This window comes from Macaca fascicularis, chromosome 4 (assembly GCF_037993035.2).
Source record: "Macaca fascicularis isolate 582-1 chromosome 4, T2T-MFA8v1.1".
In the NCBI taxonomy this organism is placed as follows: domain Eukaryota; kingdom Metazoa; phylum Chordata; class Mammalia; order Primates; family Cercopithecidae; genus Macaca; species Macaca fascicularis.
Window position 1 is genome coordinate 137,971,268 of NC_088378.1, and position 26,992 is coordinate 137,998,259.

At 48.5% G+C, this 26,992-nt stretch overlaps 2 protein-coding genes across 7 annotated transcripts in view; one reads left to right on the forward strand and one right to left on the reverse strand.

The window, feature by feature from the left end:
• The first annotated feature begins 9,328 nt into the window (after nucleotides 1–9,328).
• On the forward strand, nucleotides 9,329–23,337 carry UQCC2 (ubiquinol-cytochrome c reductase complex assembly factor 2). The gene is made up of 4 exons (XM_005553282.4): nucleotides 9,329–9,476; nucleotides 19,452–19,526; nucleotides 20,359–20,428; nucleotides 23,155–23,337. Exons 1-4 carry the CDS (start codon nucleotides 9,339–9,341, stop codon nucleotides 23,250–23,252), a joined length of 381 nt encoding a protein of 126 aa, XP_005553339.2. The 5' UTR covers nucleotides 9,329–9,338; the 3' UTR covers nucleotides 23,253–23,337.
• Nucleotides 23,338–24,338: 1,001 nt separating this feature from the next.
• The window catches only part of ITPR3 (inositol 1,4,5-trisphosphate receptor type 3), a 76,828-nt gene continuing 74,174 nt past the window's right edge, over nucleotides 24,339–26,992 (reverse strand). For all 6 annotated transcript variants that reach the window (XR_006697521.3, XM_065544142.2, XM_005553283.5 and 3 more), the window contains 2 exons: nucleotides 25,809–25,970; nucleotides 24,339–25,207 (listed from right to left, as the gene is read on the reverse strand). Coding sequence is in view for 5 of the 6 variants with exons in the window: in XM_065544142.2 (XP_065400214.1) it covers nucleotides 25,139–25,207; nucleotides 25,809–25,970 (231 nt within the window). In the remaining variant the exon portion in view is untranslated. The remainder of the gene's footprint in view (nucleotides 25,208–25,808; nucleotides 25,971–26,992) is intronic.

Genomic DNA, 26,992 nt, shown 5'->3' on the forward strand with positions numbered 1-26,992 from the left:
CCCCCTGCTTCGTTTCTCATTTCTCCCCCTGTTCTCAGCTCTGGGTGTGAGGGGACTTGCCTGAGGATGGCACAGAGATGATCGGCTGGAACCCAAGTCTTTGGGGGCTGGCCCACCCAAGTCATTAGCTGTGTCACAACTATTCCCTGTGGCCGGGGCCCCAATTCCTGCCCAGGTGATGCCCCCTCTCTCAGCTATTCCTTTACCCCATGGCATTCCTTATATATGAGGTCTTCTTCCTCCTTCAAATCATTTGAGGCCCAGCCCATGTTCCCATCTCCTCCTAAATATGTCCCTAAAAAAAGTAATTTGTTGTTTAAAAACAAAGCGGGGAGAACAAAGTTGTCTACTGGTTTTAGTGCATTCTTACTGGACTAACAGACTCCGAAGGGTTGCTGTGATCTGAAAATTTGCATGTGACTCTGCAGATTCAGAAATTCAATGAATTTAGAGACTGAATGAGCCCACCCAGTTGCTCCAATCTGCGAAGCAGGAGAAGAGAAAGGCATGGAAAGAAGAGATGATGGGGTGTGTATGTTTTTGGTCTCCAATCTGTGTTTACTTGAAATGGCAAAAAGAGTGAGGAAGCTCTAAATAATCTGGCAGTCAGCAAGAGTACACTGAGCAGCTATTCCTTGCTCATCTCCTGGCTCACGCTGGGGAAGATGCAGCTCTTGAGGAGCCTGTATTCTAGTTAGGGAGGCAAGAATAACACACATGAACTGACACAAACCATGCAAGACAGGACCCAGTGAGACAGAGAATCACCTGTGTGGGGCAGATGATCAACCCTATCATTTACAGTTGAAGATGTTCGCTCAGAGCAGGGGCATCACTAACCATGTTGAAGGAGGTGGAGCTCCATCTGAACCCTGAAGGGTGAGAGGAGTGGAGAAGGGCTGGGGGATGGGTGAGGGGACGGGAAGAGTGGAGAGTGGGGGAAAGGAAGAGTCCAGCATGCCCATGAGTCTGTGGACAGAACAACGCATTTGGAATGGGGGTTTTGTGGTTGGAAGTAGTATAAGAGAAATGGAATGAGCCCAGATGGTAGAAACACTTGAAAATCTAGTCAAGTAGATCGTTTGTTTGTGATGTCATTACTCTGTCCTTCTTTCCTTCTTTCCTTCCTTCCTTCCCTCCCTCCCTCCCTCCTTCCTTCTCACCAAGTATTTACTGAGTGTCTGGTACATATAACACAGTGCTAAGCCCTTGAAAATCTGACTAAGTAGCTCATTCATTTGTTTGTGATTTCATTAATCAGTCCTCCCTCCCTCCGCCCCTGACTCCCTCCCTCCCTCCCTGACTCCCTCTCTTCCTTCTTGAGTGCCCAGTACAAACAACACAGTGTTAAGGCCTACATAGGAAACAAGGAAGTGTGAGGATCATGTCGTTATTGCTAAGAATCTCATAATTTAACAGAGAAGTCAGACCTCCTTATGAAAATATCACGGGTGCTTCAAGAGGGGATGAGGACCATCTGCTCGGCTATGCAGTGCTACCCGGAGAGGAGCGGCAGCGAGGGCTCACTGCCTCATGGGGTGATTGCGGAGGTGGTGTTTGAGCTGCAACTTGAAAGGGAGTCAAGTCTGAAAGGTGATGAAGAGGGGCAGGTGTTCCAGGAAAAGGATCAACAAGCATGAGAAAGGAGAATCGAGCATTCTGCCAGGGAATGGCAAGTAACGGTTTGGGGTGGCCACAGGGGTTGATATACTTGGGCACTGAGAGATTAAGATGGAAATGGAGAAACCCCAGAACATGAAAACTAAAAAGGACCTCCGAAACTTCTACCTCTATGGCTCCCTCTTGTCTGGAAGACTGTAAGAGCCTGTTGGCTAGCTTCCCTTACCCAACTGGGTAAGGGAAGAGCCCTCTTCTTTTTTGAATCGAGGTACACAGGTATTAGTAATTACTAATCGAATAACTGAATTAGTAATACACAGGTATTAGTTGGAGTTAGGCTAACTGCTATAACACACAATTCCCAAGTATCAGTAGCAAAACATTACAATCCAATATGGTCAGCGGAGAACCCCCTGCTCCACACAGTCATTCAGGAACCCAGGCTCTTCCCATCATGTGACACCACCCTCTTCAAACACAGTCTACAAGGCTGCTTTGATGGGTAAAAGTCAGACAGCAGGGAGAAGGCACATTCCCATCCCATGGGCAAGAACTAGCCATGTGGCCCTACCCAGATGCCAGGGGGTCTGATGTGTCGTATAATTAACTGTGTGGCTAAAAAGAGGAAATAGGTTTGATGAGAACCTCTTTCTCCATAAACCTCAAGTCAAGTTGATACCTGACCTAAGGAGAGAGCAACAGAGACATACAGAGCAAGTGGAGAACGTAAGGGGATGACAGGGGCCTGGCAGTGCCAGGGCTGCAGGTTCTGATCTAGATCCTTCCTCTGCCCATGTCCTCATACGGTTAGTGTGCTCCAAGTGCTGGAAGATTTCCCAAGCATCTCCCCTACCTCAGTTTCCTCTTCTGTCCCATGGGAACTCTAACTTGGTCCTCCAGATAGGAGATGTGGAAGAGCAAACATGGATCCTTTCCATCTCTGTGGAGCAGGGACTCAGGGCAACCCAGGAGATATCCACCCCCCACCCCCATCCCATCCCTCCAGTGTCCCCTGTGTGATTAAAGAGGAGGCTAAACAGCGGAATGTTATTACAGTTTTTCCATAATGCAATGTCATCAGGAAGCCCTGGGCCTCTGGGCAGCACCCTGGCAGCCCCATCACTCTTCCCAGCTGCACGGAGCTTTTAGACCACGCAGGAAAGGGCAGGACGCAGTCTAATAAAACAAATGGCAAGGCAAGACCACTCATCAGCAGCTCTTCAACATGATCTAAACTCCTGACTTTTGATTTAAATCTGCATCCTCTGTGACCAAAAACATAAAACAGAAGATGAGGAAAAGAACTAAAATGGAAGTGTGGGTGCCAAGATTTAGAGGGGAGGGAGGCAGGGAGGGGGAAAAGCAGCCTGGGACAACACTGAGTTGAGCGCCAGCCAGGCAGGCTGACTTGCAGCCAGGCTTGGGTCATTTTTATTATGCATCTCTCAGAACTTCTCCCTTCCATTACTAAACTGCCCTGAAATGGGACAGAAAGTTTGAGAATCAATCCCAGAGCAGACAGGCGTGGTGGCTCACATCTGTAATCCCAGCACTTTGGGAGGCTGAGGCAGGTGGATCACTTGTGGTCAGGAGTTCAAGACCAGCCTAGACAACATGGTGAAACCCCGTCTCTGCTAAAAATAAAAAAACTGGCCGGCATGGTGATGCACACCTGTAGTCCCAGTTACTCAGGAGGCTGAGGCAGGAGAATCGCTTGAACCCAGGAGACAGAGATTGCAGTGAACTGAGATCACGCCACTGCACTCCAGCCCAGGCGAAAGTGCGAGACTCTGTCTAAAAAAAAAAAAAAAAAAAATCCCAGAGCAAAATGTGGAAATCTACCTGCTCCCAATTTCCCTTAGCCTTTCTCCCCCAGCCCTTGAAGATGGGCAACTTAAAGGGGAAGGGCTGAGGCTGGGGATGGGGGGACCAGATGACCTGAGCTTATATTCTCAGGTCGTTCATTCTCTTCAGATTCTTTGACTCAACAAATATTTACAGATGACTGGGTACCAGGCCCTGCTGTCAAACAGTGACCAGTGCTTTGAGGCAAAAGCAAACAAGAGAGAAGAGGCTGCTACTTTAGATGAGGGTCCGGAAGGCCGCTCTCAGGTGACATCTACTACGAAACAGATGCAGAGAGGCAGCAGATCCCTGGGGCAGATGACAGGCATCTCAGCAGAACTGAGGGGCTTTGGATATATTCAGCTGTACTTCAGGTCCCCACTGAGCCTATCCCAGCACACCTCAAACACTTACATGTCTTTTAAAAAAGCTCACCTCCAGAATAAGGCAGCAGTCTATTACCAGAGTGACCCTTCCAGCTACCTTTAACAGAGGGCATGAAATGACTCACTATTCTGATGCAAGTCCAGATTCACTTTTTGGGTAACATATCTAGGTATTGCAGCCAATCATTTCCTCCAGCTGAATAAGGTGAAAGAAGAAAAATCAGGCAGTCGTGCTCCACAATGAAGCTAAGTATTTAATTCCTTTTTAATGTTTACATTATTAACACCAGCATTACAAAACGATATTTTTTACTTGCAAACGATTTAAATGCGCAATTCCGTGTCTCAATCACCGGTATCATTATAACTTGAAAACCTGAAGCAGCGCTCCCTCCCTCCTCCCTCCTCCCCCTAATGGTGCCTAGTTTCTACAAAGAGCAATCAGGGCTCCATAAAGCCCAAATACCCACTCCAGATGACTTGGGAGGTGAGGCCCTGGTGGGGGTTTTCAATGAGCCAAGGGGGCTGCATTCAGTGTGGAATGAGTGACAGCCAGCAGGTGGGTGTTAAAATGGTCATCAACTCCCCAAGGTGCTGGCACCACTGAGCTGCATTCCAGGCAGTGCCTATTAATGTGCTGGGAATGGCGCTGGGTGATTGACAAGCCGGTGAGTCCAGACTGGCTGAAACCACCCACGGGCACAGGGAAAGGAAAAGGGGGCCTAGAAAATGATCAATGATAGCCACTGCGATGTGTTGGCTTACTTTGCGCTGGAACTGGCCAAGGCTACACCAGGTGTATAAACACATCAAGCACAAGGTTTACGATGATAATGCTGCAAGGGGGCATGAACAGGCGCCTGGGGGAGTGGCCAAGAGCACGGCTCTGAGCCACCCAGCCTGGGCTCAAGTCCTGGCTCTGCAACTTACCAGCTGGTGACCTTATCCTCTCTGTGCCTCAGTTTCCTCAGTTTTTGTAAAAAATGGCAGAATAACAGTGGTACATAAATCTGAGAGCCATTGTGAGGACTAAATGAGTACATAGGTGTAAGGCATTTAGAATTGGGCCTGGGCTGAGCACAGTGGCTCATGCCTATAATCCCAACACTTTGGGAGGCTAGGATTCGAGATCAGCCGGGGCAACATAGTGAGACCCCATCTCCACAAAAAATAAAACAATTAACTGGGCATCATGGTGCCCAACTGTAGTCCCAGCTACTCAGGAGGCTGAGGCTGAAGCAGGAAGATCACTTGAGCCCAGGAGTTCGGGGCTACAGTGAGCTCTGATTGTGCTCCTACACTCCAGCCTGGGTGACAGATTGAGACCCTGTCTCTAAAAAAGAACAAATAAAATAAAAAATTAAAATTTAAAAAAATTGTGCTGGCACATAGTAAATAGTATTAATTTATCACCATAGTTCTCATTTTAAGATGAAGAAACTGAAGCTTACAGTAATTAAATAACCCACCTGAGTTTGGCTACTCTGAAGATCTTTGCCTTTGCTGCTCTGTGCCTGGAAGCCTCTCTTGCCCATCTTCCCGTGGCTGCCCCCTCAGGTGACTCACAAGTTGCTCAGGGACGGCCTCCAGACCACTGACCCCTCCCCTGCCCCAATCATTGTGGACCCCGCACTCCGCCTTGATCTTTCCTTGGCACTTATTACATCTGAAATTATCTTGTTCATTCAGCAAATGAACTATAAGAGCACTATTATTATTATATGTTTGCTTGGTTGCTGTCTGTCCCCATAGGGGCAGGGCCCTCACTTGTCTTGTCCACCACATGACAGGAACTCAGGGCCAGCTTTATGGGTGTGTGGCCTGCACACTCGCCCAGGGCCCCGCACTCAGAAGGGGCTACATTTGCTTTAACGCTCTGCTGTTACTGTCTTGAAATTCTTAAAAAAATTTTTCAGAGACAAGGTCTCACTCTGTCACCCAGGCTAGAGTGCAGTGGTGTAATCACAGCTCACTACAGCCTCTGACTCCTGGGTTCAAAGCAGTCCAGCCATCCTCCTACACAGCTAAGACTACAGGTGTGCACCACCACATCTGCCTAATATTTTAAATTTTTTGGAGAGATGGGGGTGTCTCACCATATGGCCCAGGCTGGTCTCGAACTCCTGGGCTCAAGTGATCCTCCCGCCTCCAAGTAGCTGTGACTACAGGCGCAAGCCACCATGCCTGGCCTTAACAATTTTTTAACAAAGGGCTTTACATTTTCATTTTGCACTGGGCCCCAGAAAATTATACTGATAGAGTGATCAGGGCTATAGATCAGTGAGTGAATGAATGAATGAATGAATGAATGAATGAATGAATGAATGAGCAAGCCTACATTCCAACCAGGTCTGTCAGACTCCAAAACCCTACTACTTAACCACCATACCAAACAAGCTTCCATATGGAGGAAAAGAGGTGGGCAGGGCAGTCAGAACCAGGGACTATCACAGCCTGAGCGAGAAGAAGCTAGGGTACAGGGGAAGGGAGCACCTTAAGAGGAAGCATCTGTTTGCGCTTCCTCTGGAGCCCAGCGTTCTTCTCAACCTCTCATTGTCCTTGCACCTCAAGCAGCATGAAAACCATTTGCTGCCACCTAATGTTACTTTTTGGTTGCCTAAGACAGAGGGACCTTGGCCCTGCCTTCCAGGACAGATGTGGACCAGCCAGGTGCTCTTTAAAGTTACAGCTATGAGAGCACCTCGGGGCAGCCAGCACAGCCCTAGGTGCCTGGACTTTGATAACAGATACAATTCTTGTCCTTTGTACCTCAGGGCTGTCATCAAAACTACATGGCTATGAGGTGAGGATGGAGCAGGGAGAGACTGTTGGGCTGGGAACCTGGGGAGGTTAATCAGGGGAGCTTTCTGGAGGAGGTGTCCTTGGGCGCCTCATTTTCCACTCCCCCTGACCTCTCCTTACCTCAGGCGGGCATCACACATTCTGGTCCCCAGAGGTTTTCCTTCAGTGGTTTACTCTTAACATCTTCGGAACAGTTAAAGTCATTCCAGTTAAAATCACCCACTGATCTTTCCTCAAATTAAACTCCTCCCTCTCTTTCCCACTGCCACCCCAGGCCTGCCTCTGGTTATTCTTGGAGCCATCCCTGATCTTCTCCCACTCTCCTCTGAACAGCAGGCCTGTGTTTCTCCAAACTTTCTAGCATTGTCTAACACTTCAGTTAAAGCTCTTGTCATCTGTAACTTTATGTCCTGGTTATGTACACATTCCCAGACTTGGCTGTCAACTTCTTGAAGGCAGGACTCTCCTAGATTTACCTTTAAAATGTAGGTAGGGCAAGAAGGAAAAGGTTTGGAGGAAGCAAAGTTTTGTACACATTGGATGGTCTTGGCTAAATACAGGACAGTAGAGATACACTGAGGCTTCCTTATGAAAAATGCAGATGGTGGGACAGTCTTTTGAGAACAAAAATCAGTTCACATGGTGATGTAGCTAGAGACATATAAGAGAAGACTTGGTAAAACAAACACATTTTAACGGGAGAAAGTATTTTGAAATCACATAGCTGTCAAGGAATTAATATCTGGAATATACAAAGAACTCCTAAAACTCAATAACAACAACAACAAAAAAAAACCCGATTAAAAACAGGTAAAGGACTTGAACAGGTATTTCTCTGAAGATATACAAATGGCTAAGCACATAAAAAGATACTCAATATCACTAATCATTAGAGAAACACAACTCAAAGCTACATTGAGATACAGCTCTCACCCATTACGATGGTTACTATCAAAAAACCAGAAAATAACAAATGTTGGTAAGGATGTGGAGAAATTGGAACCCTTGTGCACTGGTGGTGGGAGTGTAAAATGGTGCAGCTGCTGTGGAAGACAGTATGGCAGTTCCTCAAAAAACTTAAAATAGAATTACCATATGATCCAGCAATTCCACTTCTGGGTATATACCAAAAGAGTTGAAAGCAAAGTCTTGAGATGTCTGTACATCCATGTTCATAGCAGCATTACTCACAAGAGCTAAAACATGGAGGCAACCTAAGTGTCTATCAATGGATGCATAAACAAAATGTAGGACATACACGCAACGGAGTATTACTCAGCCTTAAAAAGGAAGGAAATTCTGACATATACTACAAAATGAATGAACCTTGAGGTGAAGATATTATGCTAAGCAAAATAAGCCAGTCGCAAAAATATTGCAGGATTCCACTTACATGAGGTACCTAGAGTAGTCAAAATCATACAGACAAAATAGAACGGTCGTTGCCAGGGGCTGGGGGGAGAGGGGGGAATGGGGATTTATTGTTCAATGAGTATAGAGTTTCAGTTTTACAAGAGTTAGGGAGATGGTGTGATGGCTGCACAATATTATTCAGTGCTATTTCATACCTATGAACTGTACACTTAAAAATGGCTGGCCGGGCACCGTGGCTCACTCCTGTAATCCCAGCACTTTGGGAGGCCGAGGCAGGCGGATCACCTGAGGTCAGGAGTTCCAGACCAGTCTGGCCAACATGGCAAAACGCCATCCCTACTAAAAATACAAAACATAGCCGGGCATGGTGGCGGGCCGCCTATAATCCCGGCTACTCCGGAGGCTGAGACAGGAGAATCACTTGAACCCGGGAGGCAGAGGTTGCGCCATTCACTGCACTCCAGTCTGGGTGACAGAGCAAGACTCTATCTCAAAAAAAAAAAGGTTAAGGCCAGGTGTGGTGGCTCACACCTGTAATCCCAGCACTTTGGGAGGCCAAGGTGGGAGGATCACTTGAGCCCAGGAGTTTGAGACCAGCCTGGGCCACATAGCAAGACCTTGTCTAAAACAAAATGGTTAAGATAGTAAATTTTGTTATGCGTATTTTACCACAATACAAAATTAATAAATTGTAAAAAAAAAAAACAAAAAAACAGTTTTTCTGAATCAACCCAGTTCGCATTGCTCATTCTAGAAAACCTGGGCCTCCCAGAGAAAAATGTTTGGCTTATGAGGGGTAGGAAGGGGGGAACAGAAGGGATACTAGCAGGGACTGGGCAGAGAGGAACAAGAACTAGGAAGCACTAAAGAAGGAACTGCGGCAGAGTACCAAGGGATAGTGACAAGTACAGGGGCACACACGAACAACGTTCAAACACATCTTCATCCAGTAACCTGTATTTACATGCAAATGTATTGGTTTATGCAAAACAGCGGAGGCCTCGGAGGAGGGTTTTTTAGTCTCAAGCTTGTGCAGTCATTGAAAAAGAGAAGCAAAGCTGTCCCTCAGGTACTCCACGTCCGCCTTGCCCCTGGGAGCTGGGCCGGTTCCAGGAGGAGGACGACTGAATTAGCTCGCTTTGCAGAGAAAGGCGAGCAGCGCCCCTACCCGGAGAGTAACTGGGCGCCTGCAAAGTCGCGCATGCCCACTTCGGCCTCCCGCCCCACTCCTAAGGCGGCGAGACTTAGTGCGCAAGTACCATCCATTGGCGGCGACTCCTCCCCCTAAGGCGGGAACACACGGGGCCCAAAATGGCGGCCAGCCGGTACCGGCGTTTTCTTAAGCTCTGTGAGGAATGGCCAGTGGACGAGACCAAACGGGGCCGGGACTTGGGCGCTTACCTGCGACAGCGGGTAGCACAGGCCTTTCGGGAGGGAGAGAATACCCAGGTGACCGGCGGGGAGGCGGCTGGGACGAGGGGAGGAAAGGACGAGGCAGGGGCGGGGCCAGCTAGCGCGCTATCAGCGGGATCTGCGCATGCGCGCGTCCTCCTTCCAGGCCGCACGTGAGCGCAGACCCCCGTTTCTCCCCAGGGAGCTACTGAGAGCTACGCTCTTTCTACTCAGCGCTCTCCCCCCGCTGCACTTTGGAATTGCCGAGGAAGCTTTTTTAAAACTCCAGATGGGCCGGGCGCGGTGGTTCACACCTATAATCCCAGCACTCTGAGAGGCGGAGGCGGGAGGATCGCTTGAGCCCAGGAGGTCAGCCTGGGCAACATAGTGGGACTCCGTCTCCGCAAATCAAAAAACAAACAAAAACTTAAGATACAGAATCTCTAGGGGTGGGATCTTGACCTCAGTGTTTTAAAAGCTCTCCAGGTGATTCAAGGTGCAGACAGTTGAGATCCACAACACCAGTGGCAGCTGGTGACAGCCTCAGCTTTTTGCTCCCGTGTCACGGTAACGTTACCTCATTATCTCGCAGTGTTGTGTATTGACTGAGCTAATCCCCAGTAAACTGCAGGTCCCGGCTAAGCGTTTGCGTTCTTCCTGAGCCCTGTAAGCCTGTGCAGCAGGTTTGGGTCCTCAGCTCATGTAGCTGTGTGTGAGTAGTAGGCCTACGTTCTTGCTCTCCTCCAGGTTGGCGCTGCAGCTCTGCGATTCATTCGTTCATATAGCTCGTATTTATTGAGCACCTACCATATGCCTGGAGCAGTGCTAGGGAAACAGCAGTGTAAAACAGGTGAAGTCCTGCCCGCATGAAGTTTTACATTGTAGTTCAGGACACAATAAACAAGTAGGTCTACATAAGACAGATAAGTACTGTGATCAATAGAAAATAGGGTAGCATGATAAAAGAGTAATGTTATTAGTCGGGTCTTTCTGAGGAGATGACACATAGGTAAGACCTAAGGCAAGAGGATGAGCCAGCCATGTACACTTGGCGGGAAGGACATTCCAGACACTGCGCATGCCCAAAGGCAGGAGGCAGATTGACATGTTCCAGGACAGAAAGAAAGCCAGAATGGCTGCAGGGTAGTGAGTAAGGTGGAGTTTGCTAAGGTGGAGGTCAGGAGCCAGACACAGTAGCATATTATCTGCTCTGATTAGCTGTTAGACCTCATTGTAAGGCCAGTGAGAAGTCACTGGGGATGTTTAGTGAGGGGACTGATGTGCCCTAATTTACTTTTTTTAAGACTATTCTGATTCTATGTGGTGAGTGGGCTATAGGGGGCAATAACAAAAAAGCAAGGCGGCTGGAGAGAAGCCGATTATGGTACTATAAGCGAGCGATGGTGGGGGGTTGGATGAGGATGGCAGCACAGAAGATGGGAGTGGCTGGATTCAGGTTATGTGCAGGTTGAGTCAGCAGGACTTGCTGATATGTGGGATGTGGGATAAAGGAAAAGAGAGGAACCAAAGATAGCACCTAGATTTTTTTTGGCCTGAGCATCTAGGTCTAAGATGGTGCCATTTACTGAGGCAGGAATAGGTGAAGTGTAGGAAGAATATCTTGAGTTCGGTGTTAAGCAGGTTAAACCTGAGATGCCAAGTACACTGATTTCCTAGTGGCAATGTCAAGTAGGCGTGCTATATTTGAGCTTGGGGCTCGGGCAAGAGACCAGAAATGAAATGAGATACATACACACACAGTCTGAAGAAATGACTTGCGAAACTTGGCCAAGACCTGTCAAAGAAGGAACATGGTCTTTTTTTTTTTTTTTTTTTTTTTTTTAGCTTAGCCCGAAACAGAGCCAAGCCAGCCCACCTAAAGGAGCAGGAGCACGCCCAGTGGCATCATTGTGACTGGACTGCTGATTGGCTGACAGCCTGGGGAGTGTCTGGCCCAGGTTATACAATACCCAGGGCCCTCCCATTGTTCATGGTGGTCTTCACTGGCCCAAAGTGGAAAGATCTTTAAGGCAAGAATCTTATCTAGTCCCAATTCTACAAACCCCGTGAGCTTCCTAAAGCTGTACTCCCTGCATGTTTTTAGTATGAGCTTCCTGAAAATAGAGATGATGCCATTTTTATCTTTCCCCCTCTCCCCTACCAGTGTCTAGCATAGTCCTTGGCCCATAAAAAACACTCAGTAAATGTCTGAATGGATAAGTAAATAATTGGTTGTGGCTCATGAGACAATTGTCTGAATATAGTTTCAGATGTAGCAGAACTAGACAAAGAGAAGTTGTGAAGAGTGAGAAAGGAATATTTGTGTGTTCTGAGTGGGGAGAATTGATTTGAGAGCTTACCATGTTTGGGGAATTTCGGGATCTATGGAAGAAGGCCATAAGCTGGCCCTCACCACCAAGCAGCTTACAGTTGGGCAGTCAGAGGCTCCATCTTCGGGGAGGTGAGAGAGCATTACATTCACTTGCTTGATTGTTAGTGTAAGAGGAGCCAGCAAAGGAGGAAAGAGTTTTCTCTTTTGGAGTTGTTATCACCTAGGGAAATTGTTCCTGAGCAGTCAAAGGCCCACACAGGTTTGAGTCCCAGCTGCAGATGCCAGTCATGGCTCTGTTGATGATTCTGTAGCAGCTGATGAATGCATTACTGGTAGAGTGAACCAGTGCATCACGATGGCAGCAGGAGCATTACTCAGGACCACTGTTTTGGTACCTCATCCTGATGTCACCTGAGAATGCACCTGGGCTTAGTAAATCTTTGTGGTAATTTTTGAAGGGCGCGATTCCTTGCTGGAATTGAAAACACTACTGTGAGTCACTCCTACTGACACCCCCAGATCATGTATAAAGACCTTGAGAAAGCAAGGTGATTCTGGTAGGCTGTTCATTAAACTGGCAGCAGGAGGTGGGGATTAGATCCAGTTGACTGACTAGTATGGAGCTCCTCCTTGGTTATGCCGGTTGCCAGAAGACAGGACTGGAGGGGAAAGTAGCTCTGTTCAGGCCATCTTTCCATTCCTGTAGAGGAGAGAGGCAGTCAGTCCTCCTCTCAGCCTCTTGGCTTCCTTCGTCCTAATGATCACCCCGAAAGGTGCACAGCACACCTTTGCCGGCATGATCTCATTTAATCCTTAGTGCAGCTGAGTGGTAGCCATTACTGTTCCCATTTTACATGAGGAAACGAATCAGAAAAACAAGACAACTCTCTGGGGGTTCTCTAGCCGTAAGAGACAAGCCAGGTGAGAAACATACCCAGCCCTCCTGGCCCTAGTGTGCATCGTCTCCTGGGTGCCTGGCCTTTCCTCAGCTGCTGTTCCAAGTTATTGTTAGAACAACCTGAACAACCTCTTTTTCCATGAACATCACACCACTTCCTTCCCCTGGTTGCCTGTTCAAACCTTTTTGGGCCATAGATAGTTTGGGCAGCAAATGGAACTCCCTGTGTTTACCCATCTATTCTTTGCCCCAGCCACTACCAGTCCAGATGGGAAGAAAGATGGTCCTGGGTGGGACACCAAGCAGAGAAAAGCTGGGTTAACTAAAGGGCAAATTAATAATTTATACTCAAAACCAGAGTACAAAAACCACTGCCTCCATTTATTCCACCTCAAATTGCCCTCTGGGGAGTCTCGTGGTCCACCCTAAACCCACCAAGCAGGGAGGTGGTGGTGGGAGCAGGAACACACGTAACTCCTCTTACACCCCATATCCTATTGTGTAGTTTTAAAAAGTCAGTGTTTATGGGCTCTGCCCCTTTTGAATACAGTTTGTCTAAGAACACGTGTTTCCTACAGCACTGAGAGCTTAATAAAAGAATTGCAACATGGGGGAAGGTGGCACAACAACTGTAATTGTTGACTTAACAACAGGGAAAGGAGCAGATCTTTCTAATGAGTTCATTAGGTGCTTCCTAAAAGATCCCAGACTGCACACCAGCACCCACTTATGTAGCATGAGTTGCAACTCCGAGGGGTGGCCTGGAAGAGCTGCTGCCCAGGAAGGGGCTCGCCCACCAGGGAGTTCTAATTGTATTGTATCCAAGTTTAAGTATAATAATATTGGCCCAGTTTGAAAGAAGTTAAACTTTTTCTTGAGTTTCTAATAATGTAAATGATATTTCCACCTTCTCAGAGGATAATTCAAAGGTTTTTTTACGATTCTGTTTTGTCAGTCATCCAGTTGAGGCCTGATCCTTGGCATTCCTCAGTGTGGCAGGGAGCTAGCTCCCAAGCCACCTGGCATATGCTGGCCACGGTGAAGCCATGTCAACGTTGCTCACCCCCACTTGTGAGCCCCCTGAAGTCATGTTTTTGAAGAGTGTCCTAAGAGCAGATTATCCTATTTTTAGTTACATATCGAGCCCATCTAAAACCTGGAATTGTAAGGAGAATCATCTCTAAGAGGGAATACAAACATCTCCATCTTTTTTTCTCTTCCAATTCTGAATGGCGCCAGTGTGAGCTAGGGTAGTATTCACACCAAGGGGTGGCGTTTATCTCTGCATATGTAAAGCTGCAGTCCTCCTCCTGAAGGGATAAATTCTTAGCCACTTTTGGTGGGTCACTACTTTATTCAAAGATCTCTGGGGTCTGCCTGTTGCCTCCTGGACAGGTGGCAGGCAATTTTGTGAGACCTGCAGTGCCTCTGATCCTTGGTCCCAACCTGTGTTTCCAGCCTTGCCTCTCAGCACCCCAACACGAGCCCCAGGCTCAGCAAGGGTGGCTTCTCATGGTCTCCCAAACTGTCCATGGTACAAGCGATTGTGATCCTTTGAGACTTAAGTGCACTGTGGATCACCGTACCCCTACAACCTCCAAAAACCCAAACACAGAGTTTGTCAAGAATTTGGTGGCTTCCTAGGCTCTTGGAGTCCTCCCTGGGTTCCCCTTAAAAGCTCTGCCTGCCTAAAACACCCTTGTCCTGTGCCTCTTCATGCTTCATCCTCCCAGTCATTTCTGGTCCCTGTGTCGCTCATGCCCAGGTCGGCACTCCTCACTCTGTGCACTGTCGCTGCAGTGAAACTTAGCCCTTCCTTGCCATACCTCCCTGTCAGCACAGCCTGGTGCCCAGCTCCCACCTCGGGTCTCCTGCAGCGGCCCGTGCTTCACAGCTCTGGCTCTCACTTGCATGCTGCCCCGGGCAGGGTTGTTTTCTAATTCATGTGTATCTTGTCTCTGCAGTGTGCCTGCCAGCTTCTCCACAGCCGGCCTGGGTCGTCTTCTTTATGGCCCCTCACAGTCCCCTAGTGGGGCACTCTCTCTATAGTAGGTGCTCAAGAAATACATTTTCAACTCAATTGAAGGGAATAGGCTCCCATAACAGAATGAACTCATTTCAGAAGTTCATTACCAAGTCTTGAAAGCCTTTTTTTATAGATCCTCCTGGACTGAATCCAGCTCTACCTTAATTAGCAAAGCAATTTGCAACACCCTTTCCCAAAAGTGCTTATGCGTCCCTTTGTGTGACTAGAATAGGGGCCGCTGTACCAATTGCTGTCACCACCCAAAATTCAATTTGGAAAATCGAAATCAGTGCCTGCGGCACCGATGTAGATTTGTATGTATAAAAGTTTAATATGGTAAAGAGAAATTTACTGACGACTGAGCAGGGGAAATGCAAAAGGAGCAAAAATAGAGCTATAAAGGACACTCGTCAGATGAACATCTATTTTATTCACATTTGGGGAGCAGTTCTGAATTTTTCATAATGTCCCCACTGCTGCCTTTTTCAAACCCAGCACTGCTATTAGTCCTAAAACGTCCATGATCTCATTAGGTATGAATGCAAAATCAGGTAATTTAAAGCTTGTATTAAGAATATTTCCAAAAATGCACAGTCCATTTCATCAGAAAAACTGCATTTCAGAACTCAGGAATGTTAGTGCTGGAGTCTGTGAATAAAGTGTAAGCTATAGGAACGTGGTGAGGCTTCTGGAATTTGACAGATGTCTCCACTGACATCCTTTTAAGGATGACTTTTTTAATTGCTGAGCTTGAGTTATCTGTGGCTAGGAACCCAGCATTGATCAAGGCTTCATCACTCCTCAGGCAGTAAGAACTTGCTAGAAATGGGTATATCTCAAACTCCTGTCACCTCCACTGAGTTGCTTTTACAGCCTCAGACACCTTCTGACCTCAAACAGGAAACTGGGTGGCAAGTCTGTTTTAGGACTCAGGTGTTTGGTTTTCTTTCTCGGATTACAATTGAGTCCAGGACTTCTGGGAACTCTCTAGGAGACTGTCTCTTTCACACAGAGGAAGCTTAAGAAGTGAGAGTACCTGAGCGTCACTTTGCTTTTTGCACTTAGACTTTGTGCACTTTGCTGTTACAGGAGCAGCACTCTGCAAGGGTGACCCGTCCCTTGTGCCCCTCCTGTCTGTCCTGCTGCCCATCAGAGATGGGACTAGGTGGCAAGGAAGGACAGCACTTTATAGCACACCTGCTTGAGGGTATGATACAAGGTTGCTGAGCAGCCTACTGGTGACTTCTCACTGCTAGAGAGTTGGAGCAGGAACTTGAGTTGACAAGGTGTTTGAGGGTGAGGATCTGGTTGGAATGCAGGTTTATCAGGAAGCAGTGTTAGGAGCCCAGGAGAGAGGCAGAGGCTATGGGAGGAAGGCAAATCAGCGTGTGGACTCCTTTCCTAAGAGCTTAGTTGGGAAGGTGGTGGGGATGGTGGCAGGATGGGAGGGTCCAGATAAGTGGCCATCAGGTGAAGACCGGGTACAGCAGACAACTGCTCTCTTGGCAGACCATGGAGTGCTCAGTGACCGCTGAGAGCCACCAGCGTCAGTCAGGAGTGAAGCCTCAGCAGTTTCTCATCCGTCCTCACTTCCGTTTCCAGCGCCATCATCTGCAGTGCACACCAGCCATGCTGATCCACTGATAACATGCTGACCCATTCCCTGGGCACGGGCTCCACCTGGTCCTGTGCCTGGAGCGCCCCCACTTCCTTGCTGTTACATGCACCCATCCTCAGCCGCTCATTCTCCAGCACTTCCTGCCTGGCCCCGCAGGCCCATAGCACCTCGTACATGCTCCTTCGTTCCACTCTCACCAGGGTGGTCCTAAACCGTTCTGTCCTTTCCCCTCTTACTTTGTGAGACAGGGGCCTGTGTTTACTACAACTCTTTACTACTAATAACTGTAAGAAAAACTAATCACTCACATTTATCGGTGTTCCAGGCCTGGAATTCAGAGCAGCCCAAGCATTACCTCATTTATCCTCACACCACCCTGGGAAGTAGGGGCTATTATTATATTTTCTTTTAAAAGAAAGGTTAAGTTGGCCAGTATGCTTCAAAAATGTTCAATGCATGAAAGACAAAGGCCGAGGAACTGTCCCGGATTAAAAGAGACTAAAAGATACATGACTGTTACATGCAGCAGGACATCCTGTTTTTCCTTAGATTATTATTGAGACAATTGACAGAATTGGAATATGGACTGTGCATTAGATAATAATGTTGTATCGATGTTAAGTGGCCTGAATTTGATCACTGTACTGTGGTTATATAAGAGAATATTCTTCTTAGGAAATGCACAATGAAATATGGGGTGAAGGGGCATTATGCTTCTACTTTCAAGTGGATCAGAAGAAAGATACGTATGTACAGATACAGAGAAAGATAAACTGGCAACTTTTTTTTTTTTAAGTGTGTTTCATGGGGGAAGAGTGAATGGTTTGCCTGACATCACATAGCTGATAAGGGATGGTGCCAGGATTCAACCCAGACAGTTTGGCTCCACTGCTCCCTACAGCCTTGGAGGTACTCATTCACCCAAGCATCCCCTGCTCATGGATGGGCCAAGCATGCTCTAGGGTCTCAGTGAATGCCTGTTAAATTTATAAGTGAGCACACTTTGGGAGGCCGAGGCGGGCAAATCACAAGGTCAGGAGTTCAAGACCAGCCTGGCCAACATGGTGAAAGCCTGTCTCTTCTAAAAATACACAAAATTAACTGGGTGTAGTGGTGGGTGCCTGTAATCCTAGCTACTTGGGAGGCTGAGGCAGGAGAATCACTTGAACCCGGGAGGCGGAGGTTGCAGTGAGCTGAGATCGCGCCACTGCACTCCAGCGTTAGCTTTTGGCTATGCATGCCCTGCTGAAGAAGTATTCCAGATGTGTTCGTCCAGATGTGTGCAGAAGTCCATTCTAGCGGGACTTTCCCTGGAAGAGCTGTCAGGCAGCAGGGAGGCACCAGCCTCATCCTTTTCCATTCATTCTGTCCACTCAGATAATGACTTTGATTATTATTCAGCAAACACTGGCCACCTCTTCAGGCCATAATCCTTCCTCTTCTGATGTATCTAGCTGTTCTCATGATGAGTAGCCTGAACCCAGGAATGGGTCAGGTAGAACTAAATGATGGATTGTCTTTTTTGTTTGCTGTAAAGTAGGGACCTCATTTGACATGCACAGAGAGGCAGCAGTGGAGCTGCCTATTAAACTTCTTTACTACTGATTTATTTATGCTCTGCCTTCTCCAAGGAAGGATTTAAGTTAGGAAAAAATCCATCATTTGAATTTTGGGGGAAAAAAATGTAAAAGAGAAAGTTTTGTTCTGGGGAGCTTTTCAAAATTCTTGGCAGAAAAATTTAAAGAATTATACATAAGTAATAGCAAGGACAGAGTAAAGGGAAAGTTCGAACTAGAGGGAAGAGACCACGCCTCCTCTGTATGCTGTCTGTCTTCGTGACCACGCCTCCTCTGTATGCTGTCTGTCTTCCTGACCACGCCTCCTCTGTATGCCGCCTGTCTTCCTGACCACGCCTCCTCTGTATGCTGTCTGTCTTCCTGACCACACCTCCTCTGTATGCCGCCTGTCTTCCTGACCACACCTCCTCTGTATGCTGCGTCTTCCAGAGAATGCCCATCGGGGCATCGCTGTCTCTGGCACCAGAGAATTTACTTATATCCCCCTTTCTATGGCAACGCCTCAGGGTTCTGGGCCATCTCCTTTCTAGCAGGACCTAACTGTGGTCCCATCTTGGTTCTCCTCAGTTTACCCATTTTATCTTAAATGTTGCTGCCTTCATGTTTCTTCCCTTCTTGTAGAGTTTCAGCAGCTCCCCACTTATCACAGATGAAAACTCAGGTGATTTTTTTGGTTTTTTTTTTTTTTGCCTTTGCTAAAAGATTTTGTTGGTCTGAGGCTGGGCATGGTGGCTCACGCCTATAACCCCAGCACTGGGAGGCTGAGGCAGGCAGATCACTTGAGGTCAGGAGTTCGAAACCAGCCTGGCCAACATGGTGAAACCCTGTCTCTACTAAAAAATACAAAAATTAGCTGAGTGTGGTGGCACATGCCTTTAATCCCAGCTACTCGGGAGGCTGAGGCTGGAGAATTACTTGAACCCAGGAGGCGGAGGTTGCAGTGAGCCAAGATTGTGCCACTGCACTGTAGCCTGGGCAGTAGAGTAAGACTCTGTCTCAAAAAAAGAAAAAAAGAATCTACTGGTCTGGCCTGAAGCATCCCAGAGGATTCCTGCCTCCTCCTCCTTGCTGACAGCATCTCCTCCCCCAGGAAGGCCTGCCCTTCTCCCTTCTGCTCGCTGACCCCTGTGCTTCTTTCAGAACCTAGCGTCGTCTCACTTCCATCATGCACTGACCACTTGAACATGTGGGGACTCCCCCACTGAGTCCCTGTAGCCCACTCTGCCCAGCACCCCCTTTGTTAGGCACGCCTTTCCAACCTTACATTTCTATTGTGGCATCTCTCACTGCAGCTGGTGTCGTGGCTCACAAGTCACAGATGCTCCACAAATGCTTGTTTGCTGATTAATCTGATTTTTCTGCAGGTTGGGGAGTTGATGAGGCAGAGCTATGCCTCCAAAAAGTAGTTTCTAATAGCAGAGCTATAGTCCAGGTTTGCTTCCCGCAGAGTGGAGAAGCCAGTGCTAGCTGCAGGCCTGCTTCATGTGAATGCCTTATTAAGTATGGTCTTTCCTCGAGGTACAGACACTGTGGGAGGCAGGACTCCTTTGCTCACCTCCTTGGGGGTTCTTTGCTTTTCAGGTTGCAGAGCCTGAGGCCTGTGATCAGATGTACGAGAGCTTAGCGCGACTCCATTCAAACTACTACAAACACAAGGTGAGTGGGCCACAGTCTTTTATATCCCCAGCTTTCTGACAGGACAACTAATAAGAATGAGTGAAAATCTGATTATGTAATGTTTTGTAAAGAATTGGCTTTGCTGCTTTCAAATGAAACCAGTAATTTCAACCAAGCCAACAGAGGTGCCTGGTAGAGGCTTTTACACCACCTAAATAAAAGCTGTTTAAAATTGTGAATACAGGGAAAAGGGAAGAAACAAAGAAAACCAATTATGAATAGAAGCCATGTATTTGATATGCCAGTGTGTGCTCCTGGGAGTGTCTGACAGCCATTGGATTTATACCAATTTTCCCATTCACTCTGATGGAACTGACACCTCCCCACACTCTGGTGATAAAGGTGGGATGATTGGGAAAGTGCCGTCCTTTCCGGAGCTGGGCCCCAACATGATTACTGTCAAATTCCATTTAGAGTGGTTTTTCCCATACTTGAAAAATGTGTTCAGTAACTCCACAAACGTGGCCATATGCCTATGTGGAAGATGGATTTTTTCTAAATCCTCCCTACTAACATGTGATCCATGAGCAGCAGCATGGGCATCACCTGGGAGCTGGTTAGAAAAGCAAATCAGGGGCCCCACCCATACCTGCGTTTTCCAGGGAGGACTCATGGGTACATTAAAGTTGGAGCTGCCTGCTGGAGACTGTACTGGTTCTTGTGAGGCCAAGTCTTAACCTCAAGGTGGCGCTGCTCTTCTTGCTAGGCCTGGCCTCTGATTGCCTAGGGCCCAGATGAAATGCAGTCAGAGAGCAGGGCTTGTGGACTGATCTCTCTCCTCCCTTCACTTCCTTTCTGCCCCGGTGACCAGTACTCTCGCCCCAGAGACACCAGCTTCAGTGGCCTGTCATTGGAAGAGTACAAGCTGATCCTGTCCACAGGTAATGAAAGCACAGCTGCCTTTTCTCATTGGTTTGCAAATGACTGAGTTTGAGTGGCCAAGGGGAATTGTCTAAGAAGGCAGCTTTGCTTGATGGAAAGTCTTGTAGAACAGCCCAGAGGAAATTCTGAAGCTACAGGGCTCATGCATTTTGACCATATACTGTGGAGAAGGTCAAAGGTGTTATTTAAAAAAGAAAATCTATCTTTAGTGCTTTTAAATTCAAGGCTGGGCAGCAGGGAACAGGGAGACTACATATTTGCCAAATGGAAGTAGTTGAAATCAGGATGGAAGGAAAATTATTTTATTTTTATGGTCCTAAGGGGGCTTTATAAACAATGAAGGTTTTAATTAAAACAAAAAGCCATTCAATAAACGTGTTTGGGGATATCCGCCTAAGAGTTATCTGACCCAGGGGACGTGGTCTGTGGGTTAGATATGAGTTGAACTAGGTATGTTTTAGAGTCATTGATAGACTCTGATTAACAAGAAAGGAAACATCCTGCCAAGCCTGTCCTTTCCTTAATTCCCTATCTCCATTGTCCCTAAGGAGGGGGGGCCAGAGAGCCAGGGCTGAAGTAGGCAGGTACTGGAAAATTACTATTTTTGTTGCCAAGTATATTATATACAAAAATAGGCTAACCTTTTCTGGAAGGGCATGGCCCTGACACATTTCCTTCTGGTATTCTAGAAATATGTCTTTCCTCTTCTTCTGGCAGCCTTCAGCAACTTAGTTTTGAGGATTTGGGCTTCTAGAAAACCATCTTCTGAGATTAAAACCTGGTGGTGTCACCTGCTATTACATGTCAACTCTAACCCTGTTTTTATTCCAGTACTCTCTGGGAAAATGGGTGAAGATATTTTGGCCAGGCAAAATCACTTTATTGGCGATTTTTTTAATGTGTAAATTTACTCTTCTATCCCTGGGTCCGTCTAATTAGCAGCATTGATGCACGTTATCGTGAGGGCCCTGGACAGTTTGAGCAAAGTTTGAACTTGAAGTGAGGGTGGAAATAAGTTCCAGAGGCCCTGCTTCTGCCCTCTATGTTGTTCACCTCAGGGCAGCCTCTGCAAGTGGAAAACAGGCAGCAACGAAGGCTAGGAGATAGTCCCGCCATTGGTCCACGCTGCAGCTTGTTCTGGCTGCAAGTTTAGTTCCAGGAAATTTGCTGAGAATTTGTTTTCACAGCAAGCCTCGTATTTTTGTTGCAAATTGTGTGGCGTAAGCTTACCAAATGTTTCCTCTGACAGGACAAGAAAAGACCTGCAGCACCTTGTAGCGAGAGGCTTTGAGGGCCTGGCGAGTCTGAAATGTGCTGTGTTCTGGGTCACATGTGTGTCCACCCTGGGACTGGTGTCATGGAAAGCGCCTTAGGGAGGCCTCAGGGCTTGGAGATGGACAGTGTCCCTCAATGTCCACCTGGACACTGGAAACGTGGACTTCCGGAAAAGCGCCAGAGCAGGGGCTTTTTTCTGTCACCTTTCTTGGTCAGAAAAGATACTCTTTTCTCCGGTAGTTTTGTTAACGTGAAAATTCAGGCCAGGCAAGCAAAACAATATTATAAGAATATCTAAAATTTAACATATACGTAAAATTAGATTTCATGGAACATTAGCCCTAGAGACTTCAGAAAAATGGTTCCGTACTGGGGGTGATTTTGCCTCCCAGGAGACATGTGGCAATCTCTGGAGACATTTTTAGTTGTCACAACTGGTGGTGGGGGCAGCGGTGCTACTGGCATTAGTGGGTAGAGGCCGGGATGCTTCAAAACAGCCTTCGATGATGCACAGGCCAGCCCACAACGAAAAATTATCTGGCCCAAAGTGTTGGTAGTGCCAAGGCCAAGAAACCCTGCTTTGGTTCCTGGGTGTGGGGACGTGTATTTTCTTAAACAAAAGCCCCTCCCACCCGCACTGTGGTGGAGATGGCTGCCTTTTCATTGAGTGCAGGCTGTGTGCCAAGCAAGTTACTTCCATGATTTTCTTTAATCCTTACAACTTTGGAGGTACATGGTTTTTTTTTTCTTTCTTTCTTTTTCACCTCTCCCCAAGTTGTCTGCAGATGTGTGTTTTTATCTTCATTTTACAGATGAGGAACCCGAAGTATAGAGGGTTGAGTAATGTGCTTGAGGGGACCCACAGTGGGAGGGGACCCACAGTGGGAGACAATGGGCTGGGATTCAGGCCTAAGTCCATCCCTCTCTCAGTGCCTGCTTAATTCCACAGCATGTGCTGGACCTGCACGCCAGGATTCAAATCCCTGCTCCACTTCCCAGCTGTGCAAACTGAGCAAGTTACTTCACCGCCTCCTGCCTCAGTTTCCACACCTGAAAATGAGACAGGCCTGTGTGGAGCAGGCCAAATTTTGCGATGGACCATCTGGGCCTGTGGGTTGCACAACAGACAGCTCAGGGCCATTTATTTGCCCTCGTATGGAGCAGGGCAATGAGCAGCACACCCTGCTTTGATGCCAAGGGTGAGGAGAGGGCAAGAAACCACTGAGAGCGTGCTGGGCACACAGCCTGGCACACAGTGCTCAGTCACCGCGAGTGGTCACTTCTGTTACCCTGTTTGATCTGCTCCTCAGAAGCTGGGTCTACACTTCCCTTTTTCAGGAACACACTGTGTGAAAAGCAGGGCATGCTTGTGTCGGGAAAGCCCCATGGGTCCAATCTACGTCATCAAGTTTTAGACTTGTCTCTCTCTTTTTGTCTTTCCCTTTTGCAGACACCTTGGAAGAGCTTAAGGAAATGGATAAAAGCATGTGGAAGAAACTGCAGGAGAAGTTTTCCTCCAAGGGTCCTGAGGAGGATCATAAGGCCTGAGCTCAGGCCTTACCTCGCCCACGTATCTAGGTGTGGAGTCTTGTACATTGCCATCGTCAATAAAACTGCCCCAGTTTCCCCGTGACCTTACAGTTTGGGAATCTCCTCTAGCCTTCCCAGAAAGGCTCTAAAGAAAGTTTCAGCCTCAGAAGGGATGGCGATTGGGCTGTCTGCTGTGACTGCTGCTCAGGGGAGGGAAATCTCCTGGGGAGAGGAAATTCAGGTTTCCCTCTGGGCCTGACAAGGGAAGGTAATGGGGCCTCCGCACAAGGTGCTTCCTGCAGGACCACAGGAGCCCCCGCCCCTCCAGCAGGGGTCTGGTGCCTCCTGGCAAGATACTCGGGCTCCCTTTTGTTGTAGGAGCTCCTGGGAGGAAGCCAAAAATAGCAGTAAATACTGAAAAGGGCATCCTGTTGCAAACAGAAAGCATCAGGGAAGTGTGAGGCCCAGAGAGGCAAAAAGCCTGCTTGGCCCTCATCCCCACTGACTCAGAGGACGAACCTCAGGCCTCTGTCCCTGACCTTGCAAAAACCCACACTGCCCAATTGGCTTAAGGGACAGGGAAGCTATAGACAGGCCTTGGCCAGGCGGGGCCTCAGCTGCAGTTGGCTTCAGCATTGTGGGCAGGTTCTGTAGGTGGCCACAAGTCAGAGGCCCTGCTGGCTAAGGACACACACAGGGTCACCTCATTATTCCATGGAACTTTGGCTCTTACTGATAGACACATTCACTTTCCTAGTTGAGCATTCTTCTGTCTGGAACCGTGAGGGACCAGGCTGGGCCCACAGCGCCCCTGGTGGGTACAAACTAGAAGTGGGTTCTCAACCTTGTCTGTGTCTAGACTCCTCAGGATGTTCTGAAATGCATAAAATAAAATCGACAGGACTGCAGTAGAAACTAGTTATGCCTAAATGCAGTTCTGGGTAGGGAGATCTCAGGGGAGGACCCAAGACACGATGTCACTCAGTGCATCTCCCGAGAGCCTGAGGAGAGGCCAGGCCAGCAGGGAAGGACTCTTGTTCCTGTCTTCTGCCAGTGTGTCCTGTTAATCCCCACAGCCCCGGGGGAGTGCAGGAAACACATCCCTTTTTAACGGACTAGACTTCTATTAATTTATTTAAGGCAATTAACATATTAGTTCTCAGGCCAAAGGATTTGTAAAACATTACACCAAAAGGAGAAAAACAAGCGGTCATGAAACAGCCATGCGAACGCCGCTCAGCCCTTGTTTGCCTGGGCATACAACTCTCCCCCAGGAAGCCTGGGAAGAGGCAGGTCCCAGGAGCAAGATCGTCCATCATGGAGTCATCAGGCCACCTACAGCCATGCCAGGGTGGCATGGACACGACAGTGAGGTCTGCACTGGCTACAGCAGATCTGAGGCACGGAGGGAGCTGTACAGCCATGGGCAGGGCTGAGCACAGCACCCTTGGAATAAGTTAAATAACAAAGCCCTAAAATCACTAGTAACAGCATTACTGCCACCTCCCCAGAGGCCGGCAGCAGCCAAAATGTAGTGCTTGGAGATAAAGGGGTGACCCCACTTTTAACTACCCATGAGGAGGACTACAAAGAGTTGTCAGTTATTGCTTTAAGGGACAAAGGTCTCTAGGTAGGATTTGTCTTCTGCTAAGGCATTAAGGTAAACTGAGTCCCAGTGAACTTTCAAGTCTTTTTTTTTTTTAAGGGCTCTAAGCAGGTCTGTGAGCTCTGAGGCTCCCCCTCCATGCTGTTGAAAGCCTGGGTGGGTGTCGGGGTGTCTGGCAGAGTGGGAGTGGAGGCTGGCCAGCTGGCTGGGCCACCCAACCCGGGGGAGGGGGCAGTGTTCTTCACAATCGCAGTCTCCAGTGATGAGCATCCCCTGCTGGGGCCTTCAGTGGCTCTTCTCAGCGGCTCATGCAGTTCTGGACATCCACAAAGCCTAGGCGTTGCCTGCGTTTCCGCTGCTCTGTCATCTAGGGTTAAGCAGATGCCAACAGGCCCGGTCAGGCCTCCTGGCACCTTCTCTCCATGGGTGCTGTGGAAGGGCTTGGCGCCCGTCTTCCTCTGTGGGCCCAGCTGCTATTCAGCACTGGCGGTGGGCCAGGGCCCCTCGGGGTGCTTTAAGGATGTCGATGTCAGCACCAAACCCTTGTTCTCAATTAGCGTGTCACAAACCCCGGATCTGATGCAGCTGGGAAACCAGCCCACTAACAGGCTGCCTCATCTTCATGCAGGCACTGCCAGATGCAGAGGAGGATGTCTAGGCAAGAGGGCCTTAAACTCAGGAATCCCCTCAAAGGACCTACCTGGCAGCTGCAAGAGGAAGGGGATGAGAGACAGAGGGCCCCACCACCCTGTACTAAGTTTCCACTTGGCCTTGTCTTTAACGGCCCAAGGCAGGGGTTGTCAACCCCAGTCTGACTTGCCATGTAGGGGAGAGTGGGTTTGGAACCTACCTTCTCATCCAGGGCCAGAGGCCAGTGGGGAAGAGGGTGGGGCAGGAAGGATGAAGGCAGGCAGGGGCTGCCCAGGGATAGAGCCCAGGGTGGGCCTGGGATCAAGCAGGGTGCATACCTGCTCCTTGAGCTCATTGAGCTGGGCAGTGAGGTGGGACACCAGCTTCATGGTGGAGTTGAGCTTGTCCTGGAGAATCCGAATCTCATTCTGCTCCCCCTCGCCCTCGTTGCTGACAAGGGACATGGCCCGCATCCGGGGGAACCAGTCCAGGTTCTTGTTCTGAAAAACATCACCAGTGGGTAAGCAGGCATGGGCCCAGCCCAGAAAGGCCTCATTTAGAGTAATGTGGGGGGAGGCTTCTGCCACATCCCTGACAAAATTACTCGTCAGGGATGTGTCATGGGAAAATCTGAATTGACCTGGTCCTCCCTGGGGCCAGAGTGAGCTGGCAGTCAACCCTCTGTCAACCCTCTGCCACAGAGACAGGCTGACTTCCGTTAGACAGCGTCGGCAGCTGAGTTTGAGTCCTTCGCTGGTATCAGCACCATCTGTTTACTTTCATAACACCCCCTGAGAGGTGGAGGAAGGCCTCTGCACCCAGACAGACCCTGGATCTCCTTCCTTCCTTCCTCCCGCCCGCCTGCCTGACAAGCACGCCCCACGCCCCGGGAAGACACAAGTTAGACAGATGGCAAACGGAGGGAGCGGGAGGCTCCGCTGAGGAAAGCTGGCATCTGACACGTGCCTGGGAGGCAAAGCCACGTTTCCCAGGACAGAGGAGTGGGGAGGGAGGGGCACTAAGCAGTTCTCGGCTTCCTTGTGAGCTGTGAATTCTCAGACCAGCAGATAAACCTGTACACAAAGATCAGCTCGAAATACAGACTTAAACGACAAAGAATTCCTTCTTTATGATTCATTGTCTTCACTCCATTATTACAGACATTGGACAGATGATATTTAAAGTTTTTCCTGGCTCCCCTTCAGCCCAGGACCATCTAATTCAGACTTTTTAGGAAGCAGCCTGCCTTCCCACCAAGCTAGAAAACACTCCCTGAGAGCGGCCCACAGATCACTGGCCAAGACAGGATCTCCCCGACTCCACCCCGCCTCAGCATCACTGCACCACAGGCCCAGGGATACCACACGCGTTCTTTGGGGCTGATGGGTTTGCTGTGGGATTTTTCCTGACACCCAGAAGTGGGAGGAGGCCCCTCTGCAGCAGCAGGCCCCCGGCAGGGCCCCCGTGCAGCCCAGAGCTGCTTCCAGCTGCTGCTCCTCGCCCTGCTGACCTTTCAGCAAGT